Consider the following 23463-nt stretch of genomic DNA (forward strand, 5'->3'; position numbering starts at 1 on the left):
CGGCCGTGCGGCTGCACGTGCTGCTGGGCGAGCACCAAAGAGAGTTCTCTGGGTCAGGGGGGGGGGGGGGGACTGCGAGCCCGAGGGCCGAGGGGCGCGAGGCCGAGGGGTGGAGGGGGTCGGAGCGCTGCACGGGGGCGTCCTGCCTCCTGCGTCCTGGGGGCGTTTCACCGTGTCGCGCCGCGCGGGCCGCGGCGGGCCGGCAGCTAGTGTGTCTCGAGAGATGGTGATGGACAATATCTCAAATAAAAAGAGGTATTTTCGTACATTCTTCGCGCGCAACATCGTCGAACACATCGTAGATCGGCCTCTATCAGTCTCCCCCGTGCGTGGCCGAGCACAGGCCACGTCGGGGTGTCGTCGGCTGAGAACTCCGAACCCGGGTCTCAGTCACCCCAACGCAACCCTCGAACTCGCAACGACTGCGCAACCCGACACCCGCGGCATGCGGGGTTGCGGGCCGTCCGTCCCGACTGTGTGACCAGAGCGCTGAGACGATCTAAAGCGCCTCCAGGATTCGCGCTATCAAAGCGGCCTTCACGCCGGTGGCGACGAGGCCGCGGCGCTCGCACTCGCTGCGCAGCTCTGCCACCTTCAGCGCCTTGAGCCGCTTCTGCGCAGCCTCCCTGTCCTCCGCGGCGGCAGCTTCTGGCTCCGCTTCGCTGGCGGCAGCTTCTGGCTCCGCTTCGCTGGCGGCAGCTTCTGGCTCCGCTTCGCTGGCGGCAGCTTCTGGCTCCGCCGCCTCGCTGGCAGCTTGGGCGGGCGAAGGGGCCGGCGCGGGCGCAGCCTCGGCGACGGCTCGGCTGCGCTTCTTCGACTGCCGCTCGCTGGAAGGGGCCTCGGCGGGCCTTTCCTCCTCGGCAGCGGCGACACCGACGGACTCAGCGGCGCCCTCCGTCCCGTCACCCCCCGCTGGCGCGGCATCGGCGGAGGCCGCCTCGGTGGAGGCGGTATCGCCGGCTGCGGCGGGCAGCGCAGAGGCGAGCGGCTCCACCTTGGAGAGGCGAGGGGTGGCGAGGGGTGCGTGGCGAGGGGTGCGTGGTGAGAGGGGAGTGGCGCGTGGTACGTGTGGCAAGGAGGGAGTGTGAGTGGGCGAGTGGTGAGTGGGGGAGTGAAGGAGGGGGGTGGGGGAGAGGGGGAGTGGGAGCGGCGAGCAAACCTCGCGGAGAGCCTATGGGACGTGTCTCGGACATGTCATGGACGTGTGATGGACATGTCGCGCCTCTGTCGTCTCGCGGGAGCCGAGAAGCCCTCGGAGCCAAAGACACAGACGGGGGTGTCGGCGGGCAGGGCCCCTTGCTCGACCCACGCCGTCATGGTTGCGAGGCCGTACGGCCCCTGCACCGCGCCTGCCCGCGGAGCAGCACACAGCGTGAGGAGGCGCGGTACCGGGGGAGGGGGAGAGGGGGAGGGGGAGGGGGGAGGGGGAGGGGGGGACGCTAGCCCGAAGGGTCGCCGTAGAAGAAGCGTTGCTCTTCCGCCCCTCCGCCCTCCTCCGCCCCTCCGCCCTCCGCCGCCTCGCCCTCCGCCGCCTCGCCTCCCTCCTCCTCCTCCTCCTCCTCGTCCGAGTCGTCCGAGTAGGCAACGAGAGGCGCAGTCTGCGCGCCGCGTGCCGCCGCCGCCGCGGGAGGCTCCCACTGAGTCAGACCTGCTCACAGCTCGGCGTGTGAACAGACGCGGTCCGCAGCCGGACGCGTGCCTCTCGCGGCGCTGGCCGAGGGCGGCGTTTGAATAGTAGTAGCAGCCGTGCGCCGCCGACCACTCCGCCACCCAGCCGCCCCCCAAGGCCGTCCGCGAGGCGGCCGCCGCATGCGCCGCCGCCGCCGCCGCCGCCGCCGCCTCCCGGCTCTGGCGCAGCTCTCGTGCGCCGACCAGCGTGATGCGCTGGCCGGTTGGCGTGTAGTGGCTCAGCGCGGCGGCGGCGGCGGCGGCGGCGGCGTCGGGGAAGAGGAGGGCGGCGTAGCCGTCGCGGGTCGAGGTGACCGACTCGACGTTGAAGGGGGCGAAGATGCGGCTGAGCGTGTTCGTCCCGTACGACCCCTCCCCGAGCGGGGCGCACAGCGTGCGCGCCTCGTCAAACCTTGCGACGCCGTGCTGGCCGCGTGCGTGCCCCGTCGCGGGTGCGGCCTGGCGCGGCGGAAGCATCCCGGAGCGGCCGTCGTCCGCCCGCCACGTGCGAGACCCCTCGTCGATGAGCACGCCGCTCCGCTTGAGCGAGTCACGCAGCGCGTCGGCGCCGCGAAAGTCGCGCGCAGCCTTGGCCGTCTCCCGCCGCAGCAGCATCGACAAGACCTGCTCGTCGCCGAGTGGCGGGCCGCGCGGCGGGGGCGCGCCGCCCGCCCCGCCCGCCGCCCCCGCCGGCTGCGACTCCGCCACCTTGCTCAGCGTGATCGTGCAGCCGTGCAGCTCGCGGCTCTGCAGCTCGACCAGCGCCTTGTCTCGCTCGCCCCCAAAGCGGAACTGCACGACGGCGGAGCCGCGGCCGCGCTCGAGCTGCACGCTGTCGACCGTGGAGTAGAAGCGCGAGAAGAACTCCTCCACCTGCGCCGCGCTCACGCTGGCGACGAGCCCGCTCACGCGGAGCCGGGCCTGCTGCTTCTCACCCGCCCTCTCCTTCTTCTGGCCGGCGCCGTCGGCGGCAGGCCTGAACCACGCGTGGACGGCGCCCATGTTGCTGCCGGACGCGTCGATGCTGCTGCCCATGTTCGGGTTGCCCGCGGAGCGAGGCATGTTGGTAGGGAAGGGGCTGGGAGATCGAGGGAGAGCAGTGAGCGCCAGGGCAGCGCGGCTTGCGAAATACAGAAAAAGAATTCCCCACGGGGTCATCCGGCCAAATCCCTCCCTTGATGCACGCCCTGCGAGCGGGGCGGGGTGCGCACTGTCCCTCTGTGTTCGTGTGCGTCGCCCATCTCTCCCTGGAGATGACTGCTCTATTTATTCCCTCGCTTTTGCAAAATCCTGCAAAGGTGGGGACGTGTCTGTCCTCGACCCAGCCCTAGCTTGGGATGTCCGTTGTATTTATTCCATCTCACAGTAGAGAGGTGTCCGTTTTTATTTATTCACATCTTCTTCGCGTCAAGCTGGCCATCCTCCGTAAATGCCACCTCCTGGTTGCACCACGTGGGACAGGCAAGCCCCTTGTGCCGCTCCTCGCGCCGCTTGTTGTTCTTGGTCGACTCGTGAGAGATCATCACGCCCGGCTTCTGGTCCGGGTCGTCGTCGGTCGGAGCAAGCTTGCGCACGTTTTTCCGATCGAGAAGGAAGTAGTCGTGCGCCCGATCGCCATGGACAGTGCCCCCCTCTAGGTACAGCCCCGCTGACATCTCGCGTTGCGACGTCGGGTCGATGTGCTTGATCATCTCGTTGAAGACGCCAGTCGTCAGCGCCGGCGGCAGCCGCTTCTCCACACGCGCTACGGGCAGCTCACTCTGCACGTACTTCATCACAGCCGCAGTCCACCCGTCGTACATCGGATTGGCCACGTTCACGCCTGGCCAGCGTCGCAGCTCCTCCTTGACCCAAATGCGCAATGCCGTCGCGTACTGCTGGATGCTCTGCAGCTTGAAGGGATCGTCTTTGTATGGCCCCACCCAAACTTCCCCTTCTTCTCGAGCGGCATCTGGACCTCCGCCTGCGAGCGGCCATGGAGCGCCGTGGCGTACAGCTCCGTGTTAGCTCGCAGCTCCCTGCATCCGCCCTTCTCCACATCGCCGGTCATCATGCCGATGCAGAACTCAATCCACGCCTCCACCGCAAACACACGCGGAAGCCCGGTGACCGCATCAACGATGATCTCCAGCTTGGCGAGGCCGTTTTCCATCACCACCTTGCAGAAGGACGGATACCCCTGCTTTTGAAGCCACGCATCGAAGCCCAGCACCCGCTTCTCGTACTGCGCGCTCACCCGCTGCTGCCGCTCCTATAAAGACAACCACACGTGTGAGCCTAAGGGAGCGGCGTGCTCTGCCCGCACCGCCGCACCATCACGCGCCTTGCCTTGGAAGCTGCCTGCCTGGAGCCACACCTGGAACTTGCCGTGGTGCTCGGCGTCATTTGCTTAGTCCTTGCGTTGCGGCATCGATGCGACCGACAAAGAGCCCGCTGGGGTCTCCCTTGCGATTGCCTCGGTGCCCCGCCAGCGTGCTTTTGTCATCATGCTGTCGTGCCTCTCCGCAGCCGCCGCGCTACCGCGGCCTCCGCCGCGGAAGGTGGCCCGCGCCTTCGCGAATCCCGTCTTGCGGCTTTTGCCGGATGCCCACCGCTTGGCCTCATTGCGGGGGCGGCCACCGGGCCGTGCCGTGGCCGCCCCCGTAGCTCGCGAAGCTGCGAACCGGGCTGCGTCCACTGCGCCGCGCCGGCGCGCCGCGACCGTCGGCCCCCGGACTCGGTTTTTCGCGGCCTGCGCCGGAGAGTTGGCGGTCGTGTGCTGGGTGGTGATCGTCATCTGTCTGCTCTGCTGTGCTTCTCGCTCGTGCGTCCTTGGAAGTTGTGCTGACCTCCTTTCACCTCCTGCTCTCCTATGCCACGTGGCTGTGTGTGTTTGGGTTTCTATGTTTGCGATTTGGATTTTGGATTTTCCATTGCACTTTGTTTATTTATTTATTCCCTCCCTTGGCTTGTCTGTTTTCTTTCTTTCTTTCTTCAAATCCCTGTGTGGTAGTGTCTGTTCTTTTTCTTTCCGGCCCGCTGGGTGCGCTTCTTAGCTCCCCGGCCCTGGATGTGAGGTTACTCACTGCACTCCAAGTGCTCCTTTCGCACACGACACTAACCCTAGGCACGGGACTCGGCGAGGGACCACTGCGAAGGGAGATAGAAAGAGGCAGACGGCCAAGGGTTAGGGTGGGCGACGGCTACGCGTACGGGCTAGCACCCGACACTCCTCTCCTTAAATAAAAATTAAAATCCCTGTGTGGTGGCGGCGTGCCGTCCTCCCCTCGCTCCCTTGGCTTGTCCGTTTTCTTTCTTTCTTTTAGGCAGGGGACTGGCGCGCACACACTGGCACTAACAAGAAAAAGATGAATCTCCCGCCTCCATAGCGGCCGCGGCCAGCTCCGCGCCGCCGCCGCGGCTTTCGCCACACCGCCGCCGCGCCCACCCTCGGGCTCGCCCCGCCGTGACGCCGAGCCAAATCCTCTCCTCGTTGAGCCCGCGAGAAGCCGGACCATCCCCTCCTTGTCCAACTGCGCGGGCTTTCTCACGGCCCCGGCGACCACACCTCGATCTTCTTGGGCAGCAGCTGGTTCGACAAGTCCTCTCCGTGGCCTAGGCTGCCATATTCACCCTTGCCCCAGCTCCAGACAGCGCCTTCGGCAGTGTTGGCGAGGCTGTGGTAGCCTCCAGCCGACAGAGCGACGACGCGCTGCCCAGCCAAGGCCTCGACCTTCTTGGGCAGCAGCTGCTTCTGCTCATCGCCGTGGCCTAACCGGCCGTTGCCTCCACCGCCCCAGCTCCAGAGGGCGCCGTCGGCGGTGAGGACAAGGCTGTGCGCCATTCCAGCCGACACAGCGACGACGCGCTGGCCAGCAAAGGCCTCGATCTTCTTCGGCAGCTGCTGCTGCTGCTGGTCGCCGTGGCCAAGCTGGCCAAGGCGTCCATCGCCCCAGCTCCAGACGGCTCCGTCAGCGGTGAGGGCGAGGCTGTGCCATGCTCCCGCCGACACAGCCACGACGCGCTGGCCAGCCAAGGCCTCGATCTTGTTCGGCAGCAGCTGCTCCTGCTCGTCGCCGTGGCCCAGCTTGCCAAAGAAGCCATCGCCCCAGCTCCAGGCGGCGCCGTCGGCGGTGAGGGCGAGGCTGTGCTGGCCTCCAACCGCCACACCGAGGACGCGCTGGCCATCAAACGCCTCGACCTTCTTGGGCTCCAGCTGCTCCTGCCCGTCACCGTGGCCCAGCTGGCCATAGGCTCCATAGCCCCAGCTCAAGACAGCGCCGTCGGCGGTGATGGCCAGACTGTGGTGCTCTCCAGCCGTAACAGCGACGACGCGCTGGTCAGCAAAGGCCTCCACCTTGTTCGGCAGCAGCTGATTCTGCTCGTCGCCGTGGCCCAGCTGGCCAAAGCCTCCTACGCCCCAGCTCCAGACGCTGCCGCCGGCCGTAAGGGCGAGGCTGTGCCCGCCTCCAGCCGCCACGCTCACAGCGCGCTCTCCCAGCGTCGAGGGAAGGCGGGTCGGCGTATTGAGCCGCGTCACGCCCTCGCCGTGGCCGAGGACCCAGGGACTGTTCGCTGAACCGCACGACGAGAGCCGCCCCTCGCCGTCGATGAAAAGGCTGTGCGTAAAGCCTGCAGACGCCCTCGCCGGCGGGTTGGCCTCGCGCAGCAGCGCCGAATAGCACAGCCACCGCACGACGCAGCCCTCGCCCTCTGGCAGCGCCGGCAGCTCGAAGCCGCGCTCTTGCGCCCACAAGCGGATGCCCTCCTCCGCAAGCGAGGCGTGAAAGAGCAGCGAGACGGCCGCGACGCGAGCGATGTCGACGGGGACGCAGCGAGAGAGGGCGCGCGCGAGGAGCTCCGTGGGGAGGTCGAGGAGGCGGGTGGGCGGCGGCGTGTCTGGCGAGGGAGCGGCGGTGGCGGCGGTGGCGAGGCGGCGCGAGCGGCGGCGCGGCGGGGTGGACATCGCGTGAAAAGAAAAAGAAAAAACGAAAAAAGAAACAATCCCTGCTTCATGCCGCAGCGACCCCCGGACCTGCGTTTCGGCGTCTCATGGTTCGCCGTCGCGGTCACATTCGCTGTGTGCGTCGCCTGTTGCTGCTTCGTGGGGCAGTGGGGACTCTGGCTCCATCGAGCACAAGGCGGGCCTGCGCTGCCGCCGGATCCGACCGTGCAGCAAACTCAGCTCGACTGCAACTGTGCGCGAGAGCACCTCATCAACCAGTACTTTGTACGTGCTGCCACGTCCACACGACCACGCACGCACGCACGCACGCACACACGTAGCCCTCACCTTGCCATAGGACCGGAAGTACGTGCTGCCAGAGGAGCTCCTCACCCTCGATCGTCCCGCCATCATCTGCGTCACGCCGCACAACATCCTTCCGTGGTCGACCAGTGGTGCCATCTCAAAGCTGTTTGGCGGGAGGCTGACAGACTGGGGCGGCGCTCCCGTCCTGTTCAAGCTGCCGATGCTCAGGCCGCTGTTGGCCCAGTTTGGCACCTTCCCCGCCGGCAAGAAGGGGATCCACCAATCGCTCGCGGACGGCAACAACGTGGGCCTGGTCCTGGACGGCATTGCCGGCATCGTGTTCTGCCGGGCGCGCGGCCACGGGGACGAGCAGCTGTACCTGCGCAAGCGCAAGGCCGTGTGTGCCATTGCGCTGCAATCGGGAGCGCCCATCGTCCCAGCCTACTGCTTTGGCTCCAACGAGGTCGCGACGGTCCTCGCCGACCCGCTCGGGCTGCTTCGCTGGCTGTCGATCCGCTTCGACGTCTCTCTGACGCCCTTCGTCGGCCGCTGGGGGGTTCCGATGGGTGCCCCGCGGCGGAAGCCGCTGCTTCTCGCGTTCGGGCCCGCCATCGAGTGCACACAGCTGCCCCTCGACTGCGACGCGGCCGCCGTGAGCGCCGCTGTCGACGCGAAGCACGCGGAACTGCTCGAGGGCTACCGCACAATTTTCGAGACGCACAAGGAGGCGTACGGGTACACCCCTCCCTGGAAGCGATGTGCGCCTGCTCAAATTCTTTCCGACTTTCGTTCCGCAGTTGAGCGTGAACACACGACGCCGGTCCACCTCTCCAGCCTACCCCATACGCCGGGACACGAGTGAGCGCGCTGCTCCGACCCCCCCCCCCCCCCCCCTTTTTCCCGGAAGGAAGGGGGCAAGGGGGGAGACCCCCTGGTCACGGGGAATAGGTGGGGGGGTTCCCTCGTTTGCCGTCGCTGGGGGGGGGGTGGGTTTTTTTTCCCCCCCACGCCCCCCTTGGAGAAAGAGGAGAACCCCCCCCCCCCCCCGGCGGAGGGATTTCTTTTGGTTTTTCTTTTTTTGGTTTTGTTTCGTCGCTGGCTGGTGGTGGCTGGGCTTAGTTGTTTGCCACACACACCCCTTTAGGGTCACAGCCCCCCCCCCCCCCCCCGCGCTCGCGCGATTTCTTTTCCTTGTTCTTCTCGGTTCTTGTTTTTAAAACCATTGTTTTTTTTCTTACGCTGGACAGCGCAACGCGCGCATGAACGCGATACCGGTGGCGGACGAGGACTCGGACGACCTTCCGCTGGTTCGGGTGCGCTGCTACGCGCGGCGGGCGCTCCACTGGCGGCTCGACGTGGCTCCGCTCTGCGCCGCGTATGCCGCTGCGTTTGGCGCCTACGCCCTTCGGCCCGAGCTAGAGGAGGTGGCTGTCGTCGGCACGCCGTGCCTAGTGCTGGCGCACCTGCTGCTCTTCCTCGCCACGCACTGGTCTGTCCGCGTCCGGTGCGCCACCCAGCTCTACGCCTGCCCTCCGGCCAGAGCATCGCTGGTCTGCGCCGAACCCGCCTCCGGAGCGCCGCGCCTCTGCCCGCTGGAGCGCGAGGCGGCCGCGCCGGACGCCTTCTTCTTCACCTACCACAAGCGCAAGTACCTCCTCGGTGCTGCTGGCAAGGGCGGCGGCTCGCCGTCATGCCGCAAGCTGCGGATGCCGTCGAGCGAGCCGCTCTCGCACTACGCCGAGTGCGCGGGGCTGCAGACGCCGGCGGCGGTCGAGGCGGCGCGGGCGCGGTACGGGTCGAACGACTTCTCCATCCCGCGGCCCGCCTTCTCCGAGCTGCTGCAGGAGCACGCGACGGCACCTTTCTTCGTCTTTCAGATGCTCTGCGTGCTGCTCTGGCGCCCGCGACTGCTAGCGCTCCGCGGCCGAGCCCAGCGCCTCTCCACGCCCACCGGCTGTGCACGGCGTGTGGCGTAGGTGCCTCGACGACTACTGGTACTACTCGGTCTTCACGCTGCTGATGCTGCTCCTTTTCGAGTGCGAGATCAGTCGAGATCGGTCGAGATCAGTCGAGATCAGTCGAGATCGATCGAGGTCGTCCGTCGCGCAGTCGTGCCCTCTGTGAAGGCAGCACTCCTCGGATCTCTCTCCCCCCCCGAGGTGCACCGTCATCAAGTCGCGCCTCCGCAACGTCGACGAGCTCTCCGAGCTAGCCACGCCCGCCTCGGCCGTGCTCGCCCGCCGCTGCGGTTGGGGGCGCATGTCCTCGTCCTAGCCACCTTTGAGCAGCGCTGGTTCATACCTCCGGCCGTGAACAGGCAAGTGGGAGCGGCTCTCGTCGACCGACTTGCTCCCGGGTGACCTCGTCGCGCTCGCGCGCACGCCGGCCAGCCGCCTCTAGATGCTGAACACAGGGCGTTGACCTCACACCGCTCGAGAGGCCACGTATTCGACGGGACTCGGCTGGATTCTACAGTGGATTCCCGCCCCGACTTTTCGACGCAGCGAGCCGCCCCATCTCGGCCATCTCTGCCCACATCCCCCCACAATTCCCCACATCTCCCCAACTCTCCATCCCACAGGCGAACCGCCTCCTCGGCCAGCCAGTCGACACCATCGTGCCGGCGGACGTGCTTCTGCTCCACGGCTCGAGGCGCCTAGATGCGGGAGAAGACACGAGGGTGCCCTCGCGAGCAGCCGACACGAACACTCCCGGAGACAGCGATGTGTCTCCGCGACACAGAGAGCTCTGCTCTCCCTCCCGGCGGCGGCGGCCTCGCGCACTAGTCGTGACTCGCCGGCAGACGGCGGAGGGGTCGTCAGAGAGCGAGCATTCGTCTCTAGCGAGCCGCAGACACGAGGGGACTCATCTCCACGGCACCCGACGGCACCTTCGCGCCGTGTCCACGCCCTCGTGCCGACACACACACTGCTGCACGCAGCACACCGTCTCCGTCTCCGTCCCCCCCCCCCCCCCCCTCCCCTGGCGCAACCCCGCTCCGGGCCCGCTCGCCCTCCACGACTCCAAGACATGTCCATCCCCCGCCCACATAGACACAGACATGTCCCACGTCCCCACGACACGTCCACGACACGTCCCGCAGGCTCGCTCGCCCTCAACGAGTCCGCGCTCACCGGCGAGTCGACGCCGCAGCTCAAGGAGCCCCTCCCCTCGCTCGGCCTCCCCCCCTCCACGCGGCTCAACCTCGCCGAGCACCGCGCCTGCGTCGCCCTCGGCGGCACCAAGCTGCTGCAGCACTCCGCCGGAACCCAGCCGCGCTCGCAGCAGCCGCCCGGCGGCGGCGCCGTCGGCGTCGTCCTGCGAACCGGCTTCCACTCGTCGCAGGGCAAGCTGATGCTCTCCTCCTAGATGCCTACGGCAGAGCACATGTCTGTGCTCGTCGGCCTCGTCTTCTCGCGGTGCTGCGAGTGCACTGCACGAGCCCCCGTCCTCCCGCCCCCCCCTACAACTCTCTGCCGTCTCTCCACAGCGCAGGCGCACCATCCTGTCCGCGACGGAGCTCTGAGTTAATCAGTGGGCTGGTTACTTCACTAATCAGGCGAACGATCCTCTTCGCGACGGAGCGGGTAAACGGCTCTGACCGCGAGACGCTGCTCTTCATCCTCTTCCTGCTCGCCTTCGCCATCGCCGCCGCCGGCCACGTCCTCTCCGTCGGTCTTGCCGACCCGGCTCGCTCGCGGCGAGCCTCAAGACTCAACCGACACACCTCCGAGACACACCCGACACACGGACCCGAGATCCGCGAGGCGCGTCCGAGACACGTCCTAGACACGTCCGAGACTCATACGACGAGACGGCCGCACTGCTCCGCACGGTGATCACAGTGCGGTGGTCGCGCCTCTCCACGCCTCCGCCTGTGTGGACAGGCACAAGCTAAGGTAAGGTAAGGTAAAATTCTAGGTACAAGCTCGCGCTGCACTGCATGATGATCGTCACGTCGGTCGTGCCGCCCGAGCTGCCGATGGAGCGCTCGCTCGCCGTCAACCTCCCGCTGCTGTGAGCGGCGTCTCTTCACACCTCCAGCTGTGAACAGGAGCTCTCCCTCGCCGTGAACCACTCGCTGCTCGCGCTGCACCGGCGGGACATCTTCTGCACCGAGCCCTTCCGCATCCCTTTCGCGGGCAAGGTGCAGCTCTGCTGCTTCGACAAGACGGGCACGCTCACCTCGGACGACCTCGTCGTGCAGGGCGTTGCAGCCGTCCCGTCTGGCAGCGGCGGCGGCAGCAAAGGCAGCGATGGCGGTAGCGACGGCGGCGGCGGCGGCGGTAGCGACGGCGGCGGGGCGGCGTCCACAGGGAAGGCGGCCGCAGGGAAGGCCGCAGGGGGCGCGGGGACGGGGTCGGGCGGCCTCGTGTCGGAGCTGATTTCGCCGCTCGCGCTGCCCGCGCCGAGCGTCGCCGTGCTCGCCGGCTGCCACCACCTCATGCTTGTCGACGGGTGCGGGGCGCAGCCTCCTCCCCCTCCTCCTCCATCCACCACCACCTCCTCCTCGATCAGCCACTCGAGATCCTCCCGAGACCCGCACAAAAACGCAATTGCGCTGCCACCCGCCCGCCACCGACCCCGCCGACGCCTCTGCACGCCGCCTCTGCCCGCACCGCCTCTGCACGCCGCCTCTGCACGCCGCCTCTGTCCGCACCGCCATGCCCACAGTTACACGCACGCCTGCTGACGCGTCCGCGACACGCCTGCAGCGAGCTGCTCGGCGACCCGATGGACAAGGCGGCCGTCGGCGCGGTTGGCTGGAGCTACGCGCTCGAGGGGCTGTGCGTCAGCCGCGCGCCGAGCAGGCGCGGCTCCCTGCGCCTCCTGCAGCGCTTCGCCTTCGCGTCGAGCCTCAAGCGGTCGAGCACGGTCGTCGAGGTCGAGAGCCTCGACGGCGCGGCGCCTCCGCCGCAGCAGCGGCTCCGCGCGCTCTGCAAAGGCGCGCCGCAGCGCGCGTGCGTGCGTGCGCGCGCCGCTCGCTGCGGGAGGGGAGGGCCGCTGTCCACTCACCTCCGGCCGTGCCGCGAGTAGGAGCGCCGGAGACGGTGCGCGAGCTGCTCGGCCGCGTGCCAGAGGGGTGCGGCGCCGCCCAGCTCCTGGAGAGAGACGGCCCCCCAGACGGGTCTGCCGCCCGCGGGCAGGTACGACGCCGCCTACCTCCACCACGCGCAGCAGGGCAAGCGCGTGCTCGCGCTGGCGTACAAGATGCTGCCGCAGCTGCAGCCGCAGGAGGCGCGCAGGCTCTGTCCCTCTTCTCTTTTACTAGCTCGAGACGACTCGGCGTGTGCCCCATCGTTTCGTGTGCACGGCAACGACCCACCCCGGTGCGTTCACACACCCCCGGTGCATTCACACCCTCGTGCATTCACACCGCAGGCGCGCAGTCTGTCTCGTGAGGCGGTCGAGTCGGAGCTCACCTTTGCCGGCTTCCTCGTGCTGCACTGCCCCGCAAAGTCCGAGTCGGCGGGCGTGCTCGCCGCCCTCTCCTCCTCGTCGCACGGGCTGCAGATGATCACCGGCGACCAGATGCTGACGGCGGCCCACGCGGCGGCGCAGCTGCGGTTGATCACAAAGCCGCCCCTCCTCCTCGCCGCCCTCCCTCCTACCGAGGGCGCGGCGGGCGGGGGCGCGGCGGGCGCGGCCCTTCGGTGGGAGAGCTTCGGCGGCGGCGGCAGCGGCGGCGGCGAGGAGGTCACTGAGCCGTTCGAATCGAGCGGCGCCGCGATGCGGAGGCTCGCGGAGCGGTACGCCCTCTGCTGCGACGGCGCCGGCTTCGAGGCCCTCCAGCGGCTCGGCCTCCTCGCCTCGGCGCTGCCGCACGTGTCTGTGCTCGCCCGCATGGCGCCGGACCAAAAGGCGCCGCGCCGAGGCCGAGGCGCTTCTCCCCGCGCGTGACCCACACGCCACTCACCGCACGCGGTCTCTCGTGCGAAGGAGCTGGCCCTCAGCGAGCTCAAGCGCGCGGGCATCACGACGCTCATGTGCGGAGACGGCACCAACGACGTAGGCGCGTGCAACCCCTCCCCCTTCCCCCACCACACACACGCACACACACACACACACACACACACACACACACACACACACACACACACACACACACACACACACACACACACACACACACACACACACACAACACACACACCGCCAGATCGCCACCACCATTTCACTCCAAGCGCCTCACGGGAGTCCGCACGGCCCGCTGCCGGCATCCGGAGCCGCAATGCCAGTGCCCATTGAGCCTCAGCGCCGGCGCCGGCAGGAGCGCTCAAGCGGTCGGCTGTCGGCGTCGCGCTGGTCAACGCGACACTTGTGGCGCCGCCACCGCGCGCCGCCGACGTCGCCGACGAGGTGGCCGGCGCGGAGGCGGCCAGCGCGGGGCAGAGCGGGCTGCGGCAGCGGCGCGGCAGGCCGGCGGGGCGGCCCGGCCTGCAGGCGGCGAGACTAGCCGAGATTCGCCGAGATTCCGCCGAGATCCGCCGAGATGTGCCGTCGCCCCGGCCTGCAGGAGCGGCTGCAGGAGCACGAGCTGCCTCGGATGAAGCTCGGCGACGCCTCCATCGCCGCCGCCTTCACCGCGCGCTCTGCGTCGGTCGGCTCGTGCGTCGACATTATCACGCAGGGTCGCTGCACGCTCGTGACGACGCTGCAGATGTGCAAGATTCTCGCGCTCAACTGCCTCGTCTCCGCCTTCTCGCTCTCCGTCCTCCACCTGCAGGGCGTGCGCATGGGCGACACGCAGGCCACGTGCAGCGCTCTCGGCGCCGCTCCGCCGCACGCGCTTCGGACCCTCGCGAGCCGCGCTGTCCGCCTGAGCTAGCCTCCCTCTCCGCAGGCACGGCCCTCTTCTTCCTCTTCCTCTCCTCGTCGCGACCGCTCTCGCGCCTCTCGAAGCGGCGGCCGCCCGCGTCGGTGCTCTCGCCGTACGTGTTTTGCTCGATCCTCGCGCAGGTGGCGGCGGCGGCGGCGGCGGTTGTGTGGTGATGGTGTGTGTGTGTGTGTGCGTGCGTGCGTGTGTGTGTGTGTGTGTGTGTGTGTGTGTGTGTGTGTGTGTGTGTGTGAGTGTGGGGGGGGGGGGGGGGGCGTGTGTGTGGGGGCGTGTGGCGGCCGTTGGCGCACACACCCGGTCAGACACCTGGCAGCACGCCTCCCGTCCCCGCACCGCGCGCGGGTTAGCGAGCGGCGAGAGGAGACCCGCCGCCCTTTCCGCCCTCTGCCTTGCAGGTAGCGGTGCATCTGCTCGTGCTGCTGCGCACCTCGGCGCACGGCACGCGGAGCCTGGCCGCTCGGCGCCCGCCCCTTGCGAGGTGGGGCGTGCCTCGGAATAGGCGCTCGGCGAGGAGCACGGGCCGAGCGAGCCGCCCGAGCCGGACGGCGAGTTCGAGCCCTCTTTGCCAAACTCGATCGTGTGGCTCGTCTCGACCGGGATGCTCATCACCACCTTTGTGGTCAACTACAAAGGGCGGCCCTACATGGAGAGCCTCGCCTCCAACCGCGGCCTGGCGGGCACGCTCGCCGCCTCGGCGCTGCTCATCCTCACCCTCGCCGCCGGCGCGCTCCCCGACCTCGCCGCCTACCTCGAGCTGGTGCCGATCGAGAGCGAGGCGCTTCGCGGCGAGCTGCAGGCGCTGCTCGCGATCGACTTTGGCGCGTGCTGGCTGCTCGAGCGGGCAATCTCGCGCCTTTGGTCTTACTGAGGCACCCAGTTGGGCGCCGGAAACCTCAGTCAGCGAAGCGGGGGCGTCCACAGATATTATAACGCCCGAGAGGAGCCGCGAGGGGTAGGGCTTGTGAACCGAAGAGGAACCAATTAAACGAAATCCAAATCCTTCAAAGTGAAAAACTTCAGAAAGAAAAAAGAAAAACGAAGCGCCGCTCCAGCAGCCAGCGGCTCGCTCCTTTTGAATCGTCTGAGCCGCCGCAGCCCTACACTACGTATGAGCGAGAGGAGCAAAGGTCCGTGCGGCTTCCCACTCAGTATCCGCGAGTATGTGCAGGCCGCCTGGTCGATTGCCACAGGGCAATTCATGACCGTCGGCGACTCACCGCTGGCCGATCTCAAGGAACAGACCACCAACATGTCCACCAACATCGGCTTGATGTCAGCCTTGGTGCTCACCATGATTGTCCCGCTCATGTACGATGCAGGACTTGGTCCGCAAAACAACTCGTACATGGTCACAGACCCTTTCTGGGTCGGCTCCCTGTACTTTGCACTTGCGTGTTCAGCGTCGTGGACCTTTGCAATCAGTACCGTTTTTGCTGTGCTCAAACCATGGCACTGAACGAAACTGGGAGCTCTCGGGAGGCCAACCACTTCGTCATGATCGCGTCAACGGAACTTCGCACGACCAGCGATCTGTTCACTCTCTCGTGGGTCATGCTCGTTGGCGTTGTCGTCCTCTGGGCGAGCATCGTTTGCTTTGACCTGTCTGGAAACGAAGACTGCGATGAATCTTGCAACATGCCGGGAGCTTTCGCTGCTATGATTGTCACCTGCAACGCCATCAGCGCCTATGCGTGCTTCCGTGCATGCTCTTTGATAGCAAAACTCTACAAATGCAAGGAAAACAGCCCAATAGTGTCGTGGTGGCCTCGCCCTCCGAATGCGCTTACACCAACGGCCGACTGGATTCACGACCCCACGACGCAAGAGGTCCTGGGACTCTTGAGCGAGTACCTCGCGCATGACAAGGGCAAGGTGACACCAACGGGATTCAAAGAGTATCTGATCAACAGCTCGAGCAAAGGTGCCGGGGCCTTGAGCTATCTGGCCGAGCGAACTGCAGACAGAGTGTTCGAACGCGCAATCGATCTGATGATCGATTCCGATCTCAAGCACTGCTCAAACGAGGATGCAAACGAAGATGCAAACGTGAGCCACCTGCGCGTCTGCACTGCTGAGTAGCGAGTCGAGCGAGGACGCGTATGTCACTGTGAGTGGTCTCTATACTCTAAACGCGCCGTCCGTCCCCGGCCCGCCGTCTGGCCCGGCTCACCATCACAACTACCTTAAGGCCAACGACACCCCGCCCTCCGAAAACAACAAAATGCTCAATGGTCAAGATGCTCAAAAACGAAAACAAAACGACCGATACACACACCGGGCAATGTAGATACAAGGGAGCGTGTCATCCGCGCGTATGCAGCAACATGCAACATCAACGGCGAGGTGTTACGGCGTAATACCCTTACGGTGTTAGCTAGGAGGTTAGTGAGTACAGTGTGTACTCTGTACAGAGAGGCGAAGAACCTCTAACGTGTCAGGCTACACCGGCGCGGTATGGGTGGACGCTCGACAGGAGATGGTTAAAAACTTCTTTCGTGCTTGCGTGCCGTTGCGGCACTCCGGGAGTTTATTTCTTTTTCTGCCCGTCCCCGGCAAGGCACTTTCCAAGCTCATTGATGACAAACCTCGAGCAGTGGCCGCTGTCGCGCCCGCCCATCACGTGCGACGGGCAGTCGATCTGCGGCCCGACCGTCCCATTCGGCCCCTTGGCGAAGCAGCTCGTCACCTCGGAGAGTCGGCAGTGCTTGTCAGCGCGGATGGCGACGCGGCGCCCGTACTCGCTGCGCAGCTGCGCCGCAGATACCTCGCCGCCCACGTTGCCGCTGATCAGGGCTGGCGTGCCGCGATCGCCCGGCAGAAAGCGCAGCGCGTTGAGCGCCTCGGCGAAGTACGCGTCCGGGGAGAGGCCGCTGCAGGTGCCGTGCTTGACCCACTCGTGCCTGCGCTCAGGAGGGCCCGCGTGCCGTCGGCTCGGGCGGGGGAGAGGGCGACCACGCGGCGCGCTCACTTGGCGAGGTCGCCCACCTCCGCCTTGTGCTCCGCGGCGTTCCACCGCGTAAAGGACGGCGCGACGTCGATGTACTCGCGCGGCAGCTGCGATGCCAGGAGCTTTGCCTTGTAGCTGCAACTCGTGGGTGACGGGGAGCCGTGCTTACTGCCGTCGGGACGTGGCACCGCAAATGACGGCCACAGCCCATGCAGGCTGAGGTGGCGGGCGGAGAAGGCCCACGGCACGGTGGTGCACCTGTCGGGTGCCCAACGCAGGCTCGAGACGGAGGTCGGAGGAGAAGCACGGCACGGGTGGCTGCAGTCACCTGTCGGCCTTCTTGCAGCAGAACATTGGCGACCAGGTCTGCGCGAGCAGGTAGATGTCGTAGTCGCCGGGCTCCTCGCGTGGCATACGGCCCGAGGTAGCTGGAAAACTCCCTCGAATTGCGTGCTGTCAGCCCGGGACCTCTGGGTCACGCCCAGCTTAGCTCAAAAAAAAAAAGCAGACGGAACGCGGCGAAAAATGGACCGCAACATCCTTGTCCGTACTCGCTGTCAACGACTCAACGTACTCAAGCGGGGAAAGTACACGGCAAACGCAAACAACGAAAGGTAGGCATGCACGACGTAGCGGCATGTAATTGCACAACTGTTCGGGCGCATGTATCTATCCACAAGTAGGAGCTCCCCTCAACCACCTCACTCAAGGGTGGGGCCTGACGTCAAAGGTGCGGCTTGACGTCGATCACGTCCCAGCTGGCCCCGCCGACTGCTATCTTCTCGACGTTGCCGGTGGGGGCGAGGTAGGTGAGCGGCGGGAAGAGGAACTCGCGCTCCGCCGGGAAGGCGGAGAGGAAGGAGATGTCCGGGCCGCGCGAGATGAACGAGTCGGTGACGAGGCGGAGCAGCACGGCGTTCCGGCTGGCCGAGTACTTCATCGCCACCGCAAGCGAGGAGGTGGTCGACATGGGCGCCAGCTCCGTGCCGCCCTGCGCGAGGAACTCGAGCGGCGCACGCACGTCCTTCATGCCGCGGTAGAGGTGCAGCTCGCGCGGCGAGATGCGCGGCGAGGCGAAGGCGCCCTCGTCGTCGCCGCCGCCCGTCGAGCCTTGGTTGGCTTCGACCGCTCTGAGCTTGCCCAGCGCGTCGCGGAGCAGCGCCACCGTGACGGGAAGCTTGTGCGGCAGCTTGTTCTCGTAGCGGTCGCGGTCGCGGAGCGGGTCGTTGATCGAGCGGAAGGCCGCCGAGGTGTAGAGGCGCAGAGCAACCACGTGGGCCTTGGTCAGCAGCGACTGCCGCGCGCTCGGGTGCGCCACAAAGTCGTCGATCGTCATGCCGCGCTGGCCGCCCTTGCCATCCGGCACCAGGCGGCAGGCCAGCACCTCGCCCTCCTCGTCGCAGTCGCGCCTCAGCCCCCCCTGGAACCCGCGGTCGCTCGAGCCCGCCTCCGCGTCCAGCACGTATTGCAGGCACTCGAGGTCGCAAGCGTTGGCCGAGGCCGTCACTTCATCGACGATGGCGCTGACGCCGCAGGCGATGCGCGCCCCAAGGGTGCTCTCGTCGACGCACATGTAGTGGCAGATGCCGAGCGCCGCTTCGGCGGGGCGGCCAAAGACCAGGTCGCGGACGCCGACGTTGGCGAAGCGGTTGAAGGCGTCCTCCGATGCGGTGCCGTCGGTAAGGTCCACGCACACCACGTCGCTCGCCCGGTCCGCCCACAGAAGGCGGGACTCGGCGCGCATGCGTCTCGCGAGCTCGCTGACCGTGGGCTCCAGCACGCATATCTGTGCTAAGTCGGCCGAGGTGAGAGCGCTGAGCCGGTCCTCTCTCTTGCCGATGCCCTGGTGCCGTCCAAGCCGCTTCAGCCGTTTCAGCAAGCCGGCTCCGGCGACCGCACCAAAGATGCAAATGGAGCCCAAACCAGCAGCGATTGACCAGACGACGCCCGAGTACGCCGGAGTCGGGGCGATGCCTTGCCTGCAGGCACCCCGATCGACTCCGCAGCACGGGTCCGACGCCGGGTCGCAGACGGACACGCTGATCGCCGGCGGGCCGGATGCGAGGCCGGGCGCCCCGAGAAAGTCGGAGGCGGCTTCTGCGGAGCCCGTCTGCTCCTCGATCTTTTGGACCACCTCCTCGCCAATCAGCCCCGTGGGTGCAGATATGATGAAGACGAAACGAAGGCTCGCGGCCGTGAGGCGCCTCCGACCAAGGACTGCGGCTGCCCGGCTGTCAGTGCTGCATGCTGGCACGGGTGGGGGTGGCGCTTCATACGCTTCCGGAAAGACGAGGTCTGCGCTACAAGAGCCAGCAGCAAGGCTGTTCTCAACCTCGATCCTGCGGCAAGTCTGTGCTCCCACCTCGGCCAGGCCTGCGATGAAGGTCACTCGCTCCTCCTCGCACCGCTCGTAAAAGTCGTCGAGGGTCTCGGTGAGCGGGAAGGAGATGTTGACCGTTGCCGGAAGGGACACAGGGAGATTCGGCGGCGGCGGCGAGGGCGGCGGCGAGGGAGGTGGCGGTGGTGACGGAGGACTCGGTGGCTCGGGTGGCGGGGGGGAGGGAGGGCGTGTGGTGAAGGTTGAGATGCGCACGTCCGTCACTCCGAGCCCCTCGAATGTGCTTTGCGCCTCCGCCACGGACGCCGGCAGCGCGTTCACCACGTCCTCGACCTCGAGTGCGGTCGGCGTCGTAGTGGTGAAGACGAGGCGCACTTGGTCGGTTTCCCCCTCCTGTAGCCGCCTGCCTCCTCCAGACTCTGGCAAATTCTCAATGCGATAGCGGCAGCTGCCAGCGGCGAGGTTTGCCTGCGCCTCAATCCGAAGGCAGTCGGAGCGGCCTGCCTCGTCGACCCTCTGAATGAAGTCCGTCCGATCAAATGGCTCCATGGCGGCGAGGTCCTGGGTGGTGACGTCGAGCGGCATCTCGAGTAGCACCGTCGCGGGTAGGTTAGCCGGTAAGCTCGGTGGCGCCGGCAGCGGCGGTGGTGGGAGTGGTGGCGGCGAGGGCGGTGGCGGAGGCGTCGAGGGCAGTGGCGGTGAGGGTTGCGGCGGCAGGGTCGGTGGGGGCGACGGCTGCGGCGGTGATGGCGGCGGCGGCGGCGGCGATGCGGAGGGCGGCGGTGGGGTAGGCGGCGGAGGTGAGGGCGGCGGCGGCGTGGGCGGCGGAGAGGTAGGTGGCGGTGGCGCGGGAGGCGGCGGCGAGGGTGAGGTGGAGGGCGGCGGAGGTGAGGGCGGTGGAGGGGCAGGTGGCGGCGGCATGGGTGGCGGTGTGCAGCAGCTCAGACTGTACCCGAATGCTGGGTAGTCTGATAGTGGCAGCTGTGCGACACATTCCCCAGTTCCTCCGCCATGCTGTGGTTGGGGCGAGAGGCATTTGGCTGGAATATTCGCATACTCACAGTTGTCATCGGGTGCGTCAGCGCAGTAGGTCCAAGAGCAGCAGTCGTCGAGGCAGCCGTTGCTGGCTGCAGCAGCGCAGTCGCTTGATATGCTCGATGGCAGGCTCGGTGGCGGAGAGGGCGGCGGCGGCGGTGATGGCGAGGCGGACGGCGGCGGCGGCGACGGCGAGGCGGAGGGAGGCGCGGCGGGGGGCAAGCACGCGCTCTTCTTCCAACACTCCTGCGTTCCGCCGTTCAAAGCGCAAGCAGACGACCAGCTGCCTGTCAAGGTATGCCCTCCCGTCTCGCATGCCTCGTCGCTCTCCTGAAGCTGGCATGGATATGCTGTGTTCGCCTGGTCGTAAAAGGCCTTGAAGCATTGCTGGTCGGACTTGCACGCTTCGAAACACTCCGCCTCGGTTGTGCCCGCGAACAGAACGCTGTAACTGAGGAGGCAACGCAGCGCGTGATCGTCGTCGTATAGGCAAAGTGACGGCGGCGGCAGCGGCGGCGACGGCGGCAACGGCGATGCGGAGGGAGGTGGCGGCGACGGCGACGTCATGGCGAGCCGAAGCTGCAAGGTATATCGCGTGCGAATTGGGAGCGAGTTGCAATCGAAGGAGGCGTTGTTCATGAACGCTATTTCGCCTCCTTGGGCCACGCGCTCAGTGCGATTCCCTTGCTTGGCGGCACGTCCAGCACAACCATCCCATAAGAATTTGCCAACGACAAACCCAAACAACAAACACAACACATAATAGTCGTGCGGAACGTTCCCGAGCGAGACAGAGGAGAAAGAAACGACAGCCGGCACATCATTTGGGATCTTGGGCTGGGTTTTGGTTGTTCTCGGCAAAATATTAGAAAAAGAAATCTGACCCCGCGCGGCCGAGGCCTGGAATCGCACGAGCGCGAGTACGGCCTGGCGCCCGAGCCCGGCAGGCGGTCGCTCGCAGTTCGTGCAGGCCGGTTAGGCCGCGCCGAGGCTCCCCGAAGCCAGACATGCTCGGCAGCAGCGGCCACAGCGGCAGCGCTTGCAGCAACACGCGCCGCTCGGAGGTGGAAGCAACTCGCTCGTTGATCGCCGACCTGTCCTGGAACAATCTGTCCTGGCAACAAGCAAAGACGGTGCTCCTCGGCGCGCAGAAGGCACCGGACAGCCGCTTCTTCGAGCTGCCGCAGGTACTAGTGCCGAAGATTTTGAAAATGGCGCACCGGCCGCAGTGGCAGCCGAGGTTCACTGGTCTGCGCGCTGTGCCGCGAAGGATGGGCCTGATCAGCGCCCGAGGCACCAGGCTCTCCTTCCGGGCGAACCCGAGCCTGGTGGAGAGCGACGACCCGCGCTCGACGCCCTCGGTCGAGCTCGACGGCGAGGGCGTGCAGGCGTGCGTCCTCCGGCTGAGCGAAGTCGGGATCGGCAGCGTCGTCCGCCTGTTTCGCGTCTCTGACGGCGGCGAGCAGCTCGCCGTCTGCTTCTCGGTTGACCCTCGCTGGGACACCAGCCCCGAGCGGGAGTTCTCCCAGGAGGAGGTGCACGTCCTGTTTGACGCGCCCCGGTCGCGCGCCACCTCGGAGTGGGCCACGCTGCTGCCGCAGCACGAAGGGCGGGCCGTGCCCGCAGGCCGCGTCGAAAAGTACCTCGCGCACGTGGCCGGCTGGTCTGGCTGGTCGTCCGGTCGATGCAGCGGGGCTGGCCCGGATGGGCGCGCGCAGGACGTCGAGCTCCACTTTCTGTTTGATTTTGAGCGGCGGACAGTGCGGCTCGGCCTGTGCGCAGAATGGGCGGTGGACGGCATGTCGGATTGGGGCGTGACGGGCTGGCGCTTCTTTGGCCGCGCCTTCCCGCTGGGCGAGGGGCGGCTGCGGCTCGGCATCGCGGGCTTCTACGGCGACGCGGGAAGGGTCGCGCAGCCGCGACGGCGGTGTCCAACTCCCGGAGCCTTCCGTGTACCTTCTAGGAAGCTTCCGAGTAGGTGGTGCAGCCTGACGGCGGGGTGGAGATCAAGCGGGTGAGCGCGACGGTGTCTGCCCCGCACCCGAGCGGCGAGTTCTACACCGCGTTCGCCGAGAACTTGTGCGAGGAGGAGGGGGTGGCGCCCCAGGTGGTGGCGGAGCTCCGCCGGGCGTTTGACACGGCGGTTGTGTCGGGCACGCCGTGGAGCTGGGTGGAAGCGGTGGTACCGCTTCTCGGAGCCCTCTGATCTCGGAACTTTCCCTAGGCATAATCGAGCCGGAGCGGTGGAGCCCGTGCGAGGAGGAGCCCAGCGAGCGAGGAGGCTGGACTATGCCCAGCAATGGCGAGCGCGGCCGCGCCCTGATCTGCGCCAACCGGAATGCAGAGGCGTGCGCTCTCCGTCTCCGGCCGAGTGCCCTCCGTGTGCCGTTAGGAGCCTTCTAGGAGCCTTCCTGTCTGCAGGCGTGCAACCCGGCCGAGTGCGTGTCGTGCCAGTTCGCAAACAGCAACGGTTGGCAGGACTTTTGCTTCTCGACGGGGTGCGACGGCGGGGGTTGGGGACAGTCCGCTAGCACGAGCACTTGGAACTGCGACGTCCGCCGCTCAGGCTGCCGCAAGCCGGCGCCCCACTCCGACCCGTGGCGCGCAGACCAGCCGCTCGAGTGGTGGTGCTGCGCCGGAGACGGCGAGGAGGAGGGGTGCGGCTTCGCGGTGTGCGGTCCCTGCCATGCCGCGGCGCCCGACGCGCACGCGCAGACGGGTTGCACGATGCCGCTGCTGCAGCGGTGGTGGTAGGAGAGACTGAGAGTCGATTTGAACGTGCGTGGGTGTTGGGGGAGGCGAACTGACTTGAGAGTACTCCCCCCCGCGCGGCGTGTGGCCGTGTCCCGTGCGCCGTGTGAGTGGGCGTCGACCGTCGAGCGCTAAGCGTCGAGCGTCGTGTGCGCGTGTGGGGTGTGCCGTGTGCGCGGCCCGCGCGGGCGGTGTAAAGGCTGCCTCACTTGACCTTCGACGGTTGTCAACGGGGGACGCGGGGCCTTGCTTGAGTACTTGAGAGGTTGCGGTGAGGCTTGAGCCTGGCACTTGAGAGCGCCTTGAGCGTGGCAGGGTTCGTGAGTGAAATTTCACCCTTTCACTTTCACATGTGAATTCATGTGAATTTCACATGAAACGTTTCGGCCGCCCCCGTTTCACTGAAAATTTCACAAGTTTGCATCCAAACGCGGTGAAAGCGACGAAGTATAGAAAGGAGAGAGCCCAACCGAGTAACTAGTGAGAGGAGGTGCGAGAGCAGCTTGGTTCGTGAGGTGTGTCCTGCTCGGGGCTCAGGCGCTCGAGGACGTGTGTGTAGCCTCAATGTTCTTTTAATGCGCGCCCCCGCCGAAATACACCAACACGCGACGCGACCTCTTAAGGAGCACCGTGTCGTTAGGGTTAGGGTTAGGGTT

General features: G+C 66.8%; 6 protein-coding genes across 6 annotated transcripts; 3 read left to right on the forward strand and 3 right to left on the reverse strand.

Moving 5' to 3' along the window:
- Window positions 1-499: 499 nt before the first annotated feature.
- EMIHUDRAFT_194199 (hypothetical protein) lies at window positions 500-2730 on the reverse strand (the record flags this gene model as incomplete). The annotated part of the gene is made up of 4 exons (XM_005794096.1): window positions 500-960; window positions 1269-1338; window positions 1984-2292; window positions 2377-2730. The coding sequence occupies 4 exons, from the start codon at window positions 2728-2730 to the stop codon at window positions 500-502; spliced, it is 1194 nt and encodes a 397-aa protein (XP_005794153.1).
- A 3931-nt stretch (window positions 2731-6661) lies between these two features.
- EMIHUDRAFT_460972 (hypothetical protein) lies at window positions 6662-14604 on the forward strand (the record flags this gene model as incomplete). The annotated part of the gene is made up of 19 exons (XM_005794097.1): window positions 6662-6877; window positions 6951-7656; window positions 7847-7854; window positions 8146-8687; window positions 8875-8934; window positions 9058-9146; window positions 9216-9283; window positions 9480-9543; window positions 10002-10254; window positions 10458-10560; window positions 10953-11117; window positions 11573-11867; window positions 11936-11981; window positions 12046-12247; window positions 12281-12724; window positions 12839-12907; window positions 13416-13628; window positions 14132-14137; window positions 14236-14604. The coding sequence occupies 19 exons, from the start codon at window positions 6662-6664 to the stop codon at window positions 14602-14604; spliced, it is 3918 nt and encodes a 1305-aa protein (XP_005794154.1).
- A 366-nt stretch (window positions 14605-14970) lies between these two features.
- EMIHUDRAFT_431789 (hypothetical protein) lies at window positions 14971-15866 on the forward strand. The gene has a single exon (XM_005794098.1). It carries the CDS (start codon window positions 15183-15185, stop codon window positions 15813-15815), a length of 633 nt encoding a protein of 210 aa, XP_005794155.1. The 5' UTR covers window positions 14971-15182; the 3' UTR covers window positions 15816-15866.
- A 397-nt stretch (window positions 15867-16263) lies between these two features.
- EMIHUDRAFT_194205 (hypothetical protein) lies at window positions 16264-17097 on the reverse strand (the record flags this gene model as incomplete). Its single annotated transcript, XM_005794099.1, has 3 exons — window positions 16264-16636; window positions 16705-16941; window positions 17012-17097. 3 exons carry the CDS (start codon window positions 17095-17097, stop codon window positions 16264-16266), a joined length of 696 nt encoding a protein of 231 aa, XP_005794156.1.
- Window positions 17098-17407: 310 nt separating this feature from the next.
- Window positions 17408-19606, reverse strand: EMIHUDRAFT_194206 (hypothetical protein; the record flags this gene model as incomplete). Its single annotated transcript, XM_005794100.1, has 2 exons — window positions 17408-19111; window positions 19277-19606. 2 exons carry the CDS (start codon window positions 19604-19606, stop codon window positions 17408-17410), a joined length of 2034 nt encoding a protein of 677 aa, XP_005794157.1.
- A 1457-nt stretch (window positions 19607-21063) lies between these two features.
- On the forward strand, window positions 21064-22810 carry EMIHUDRAFT_194207 (hypothetical protein; the record flags this gene model as incomplete). Its single annotated transcript, XM_005794101.1, has 3 exons — window positions 21064-21963; window positions 22035-22238; window positions 22478-22810. 3 exons carry the CDS (start codon window positions 21064-21066, stop codon window positions 22808-22810), a joined length of 1437 nt encoding a protein of 478 aa, XP_005794158.1.
- Window positions 22811-23463: the final 653 nt, after the last annotated feature.

Source organism: Emiliania huxleyi (assembly GCF_000372725.1).
Source record: "Emiliania huxleyi CCMP1516 unplaced genomic scaffold EMIHUscaffold_1, whole genome shotgun sequence".
NCBI classification, from domain to species: domain Eukaryota; phylum Haptophyta; order Isochrysidales; family Noelaerhabdaceae; genus Emiliania; species Emiliania huxleyi.

Coding starts and splice junctions, on each gene's coding strand:
- EMIHUDRAFT_431789 (XM_005794098.1), top strand. CDS start 15,183: ATGGCACTGAACGAAACTGGGAGCTCTCGGGAGGCCAACCACTTCGTC.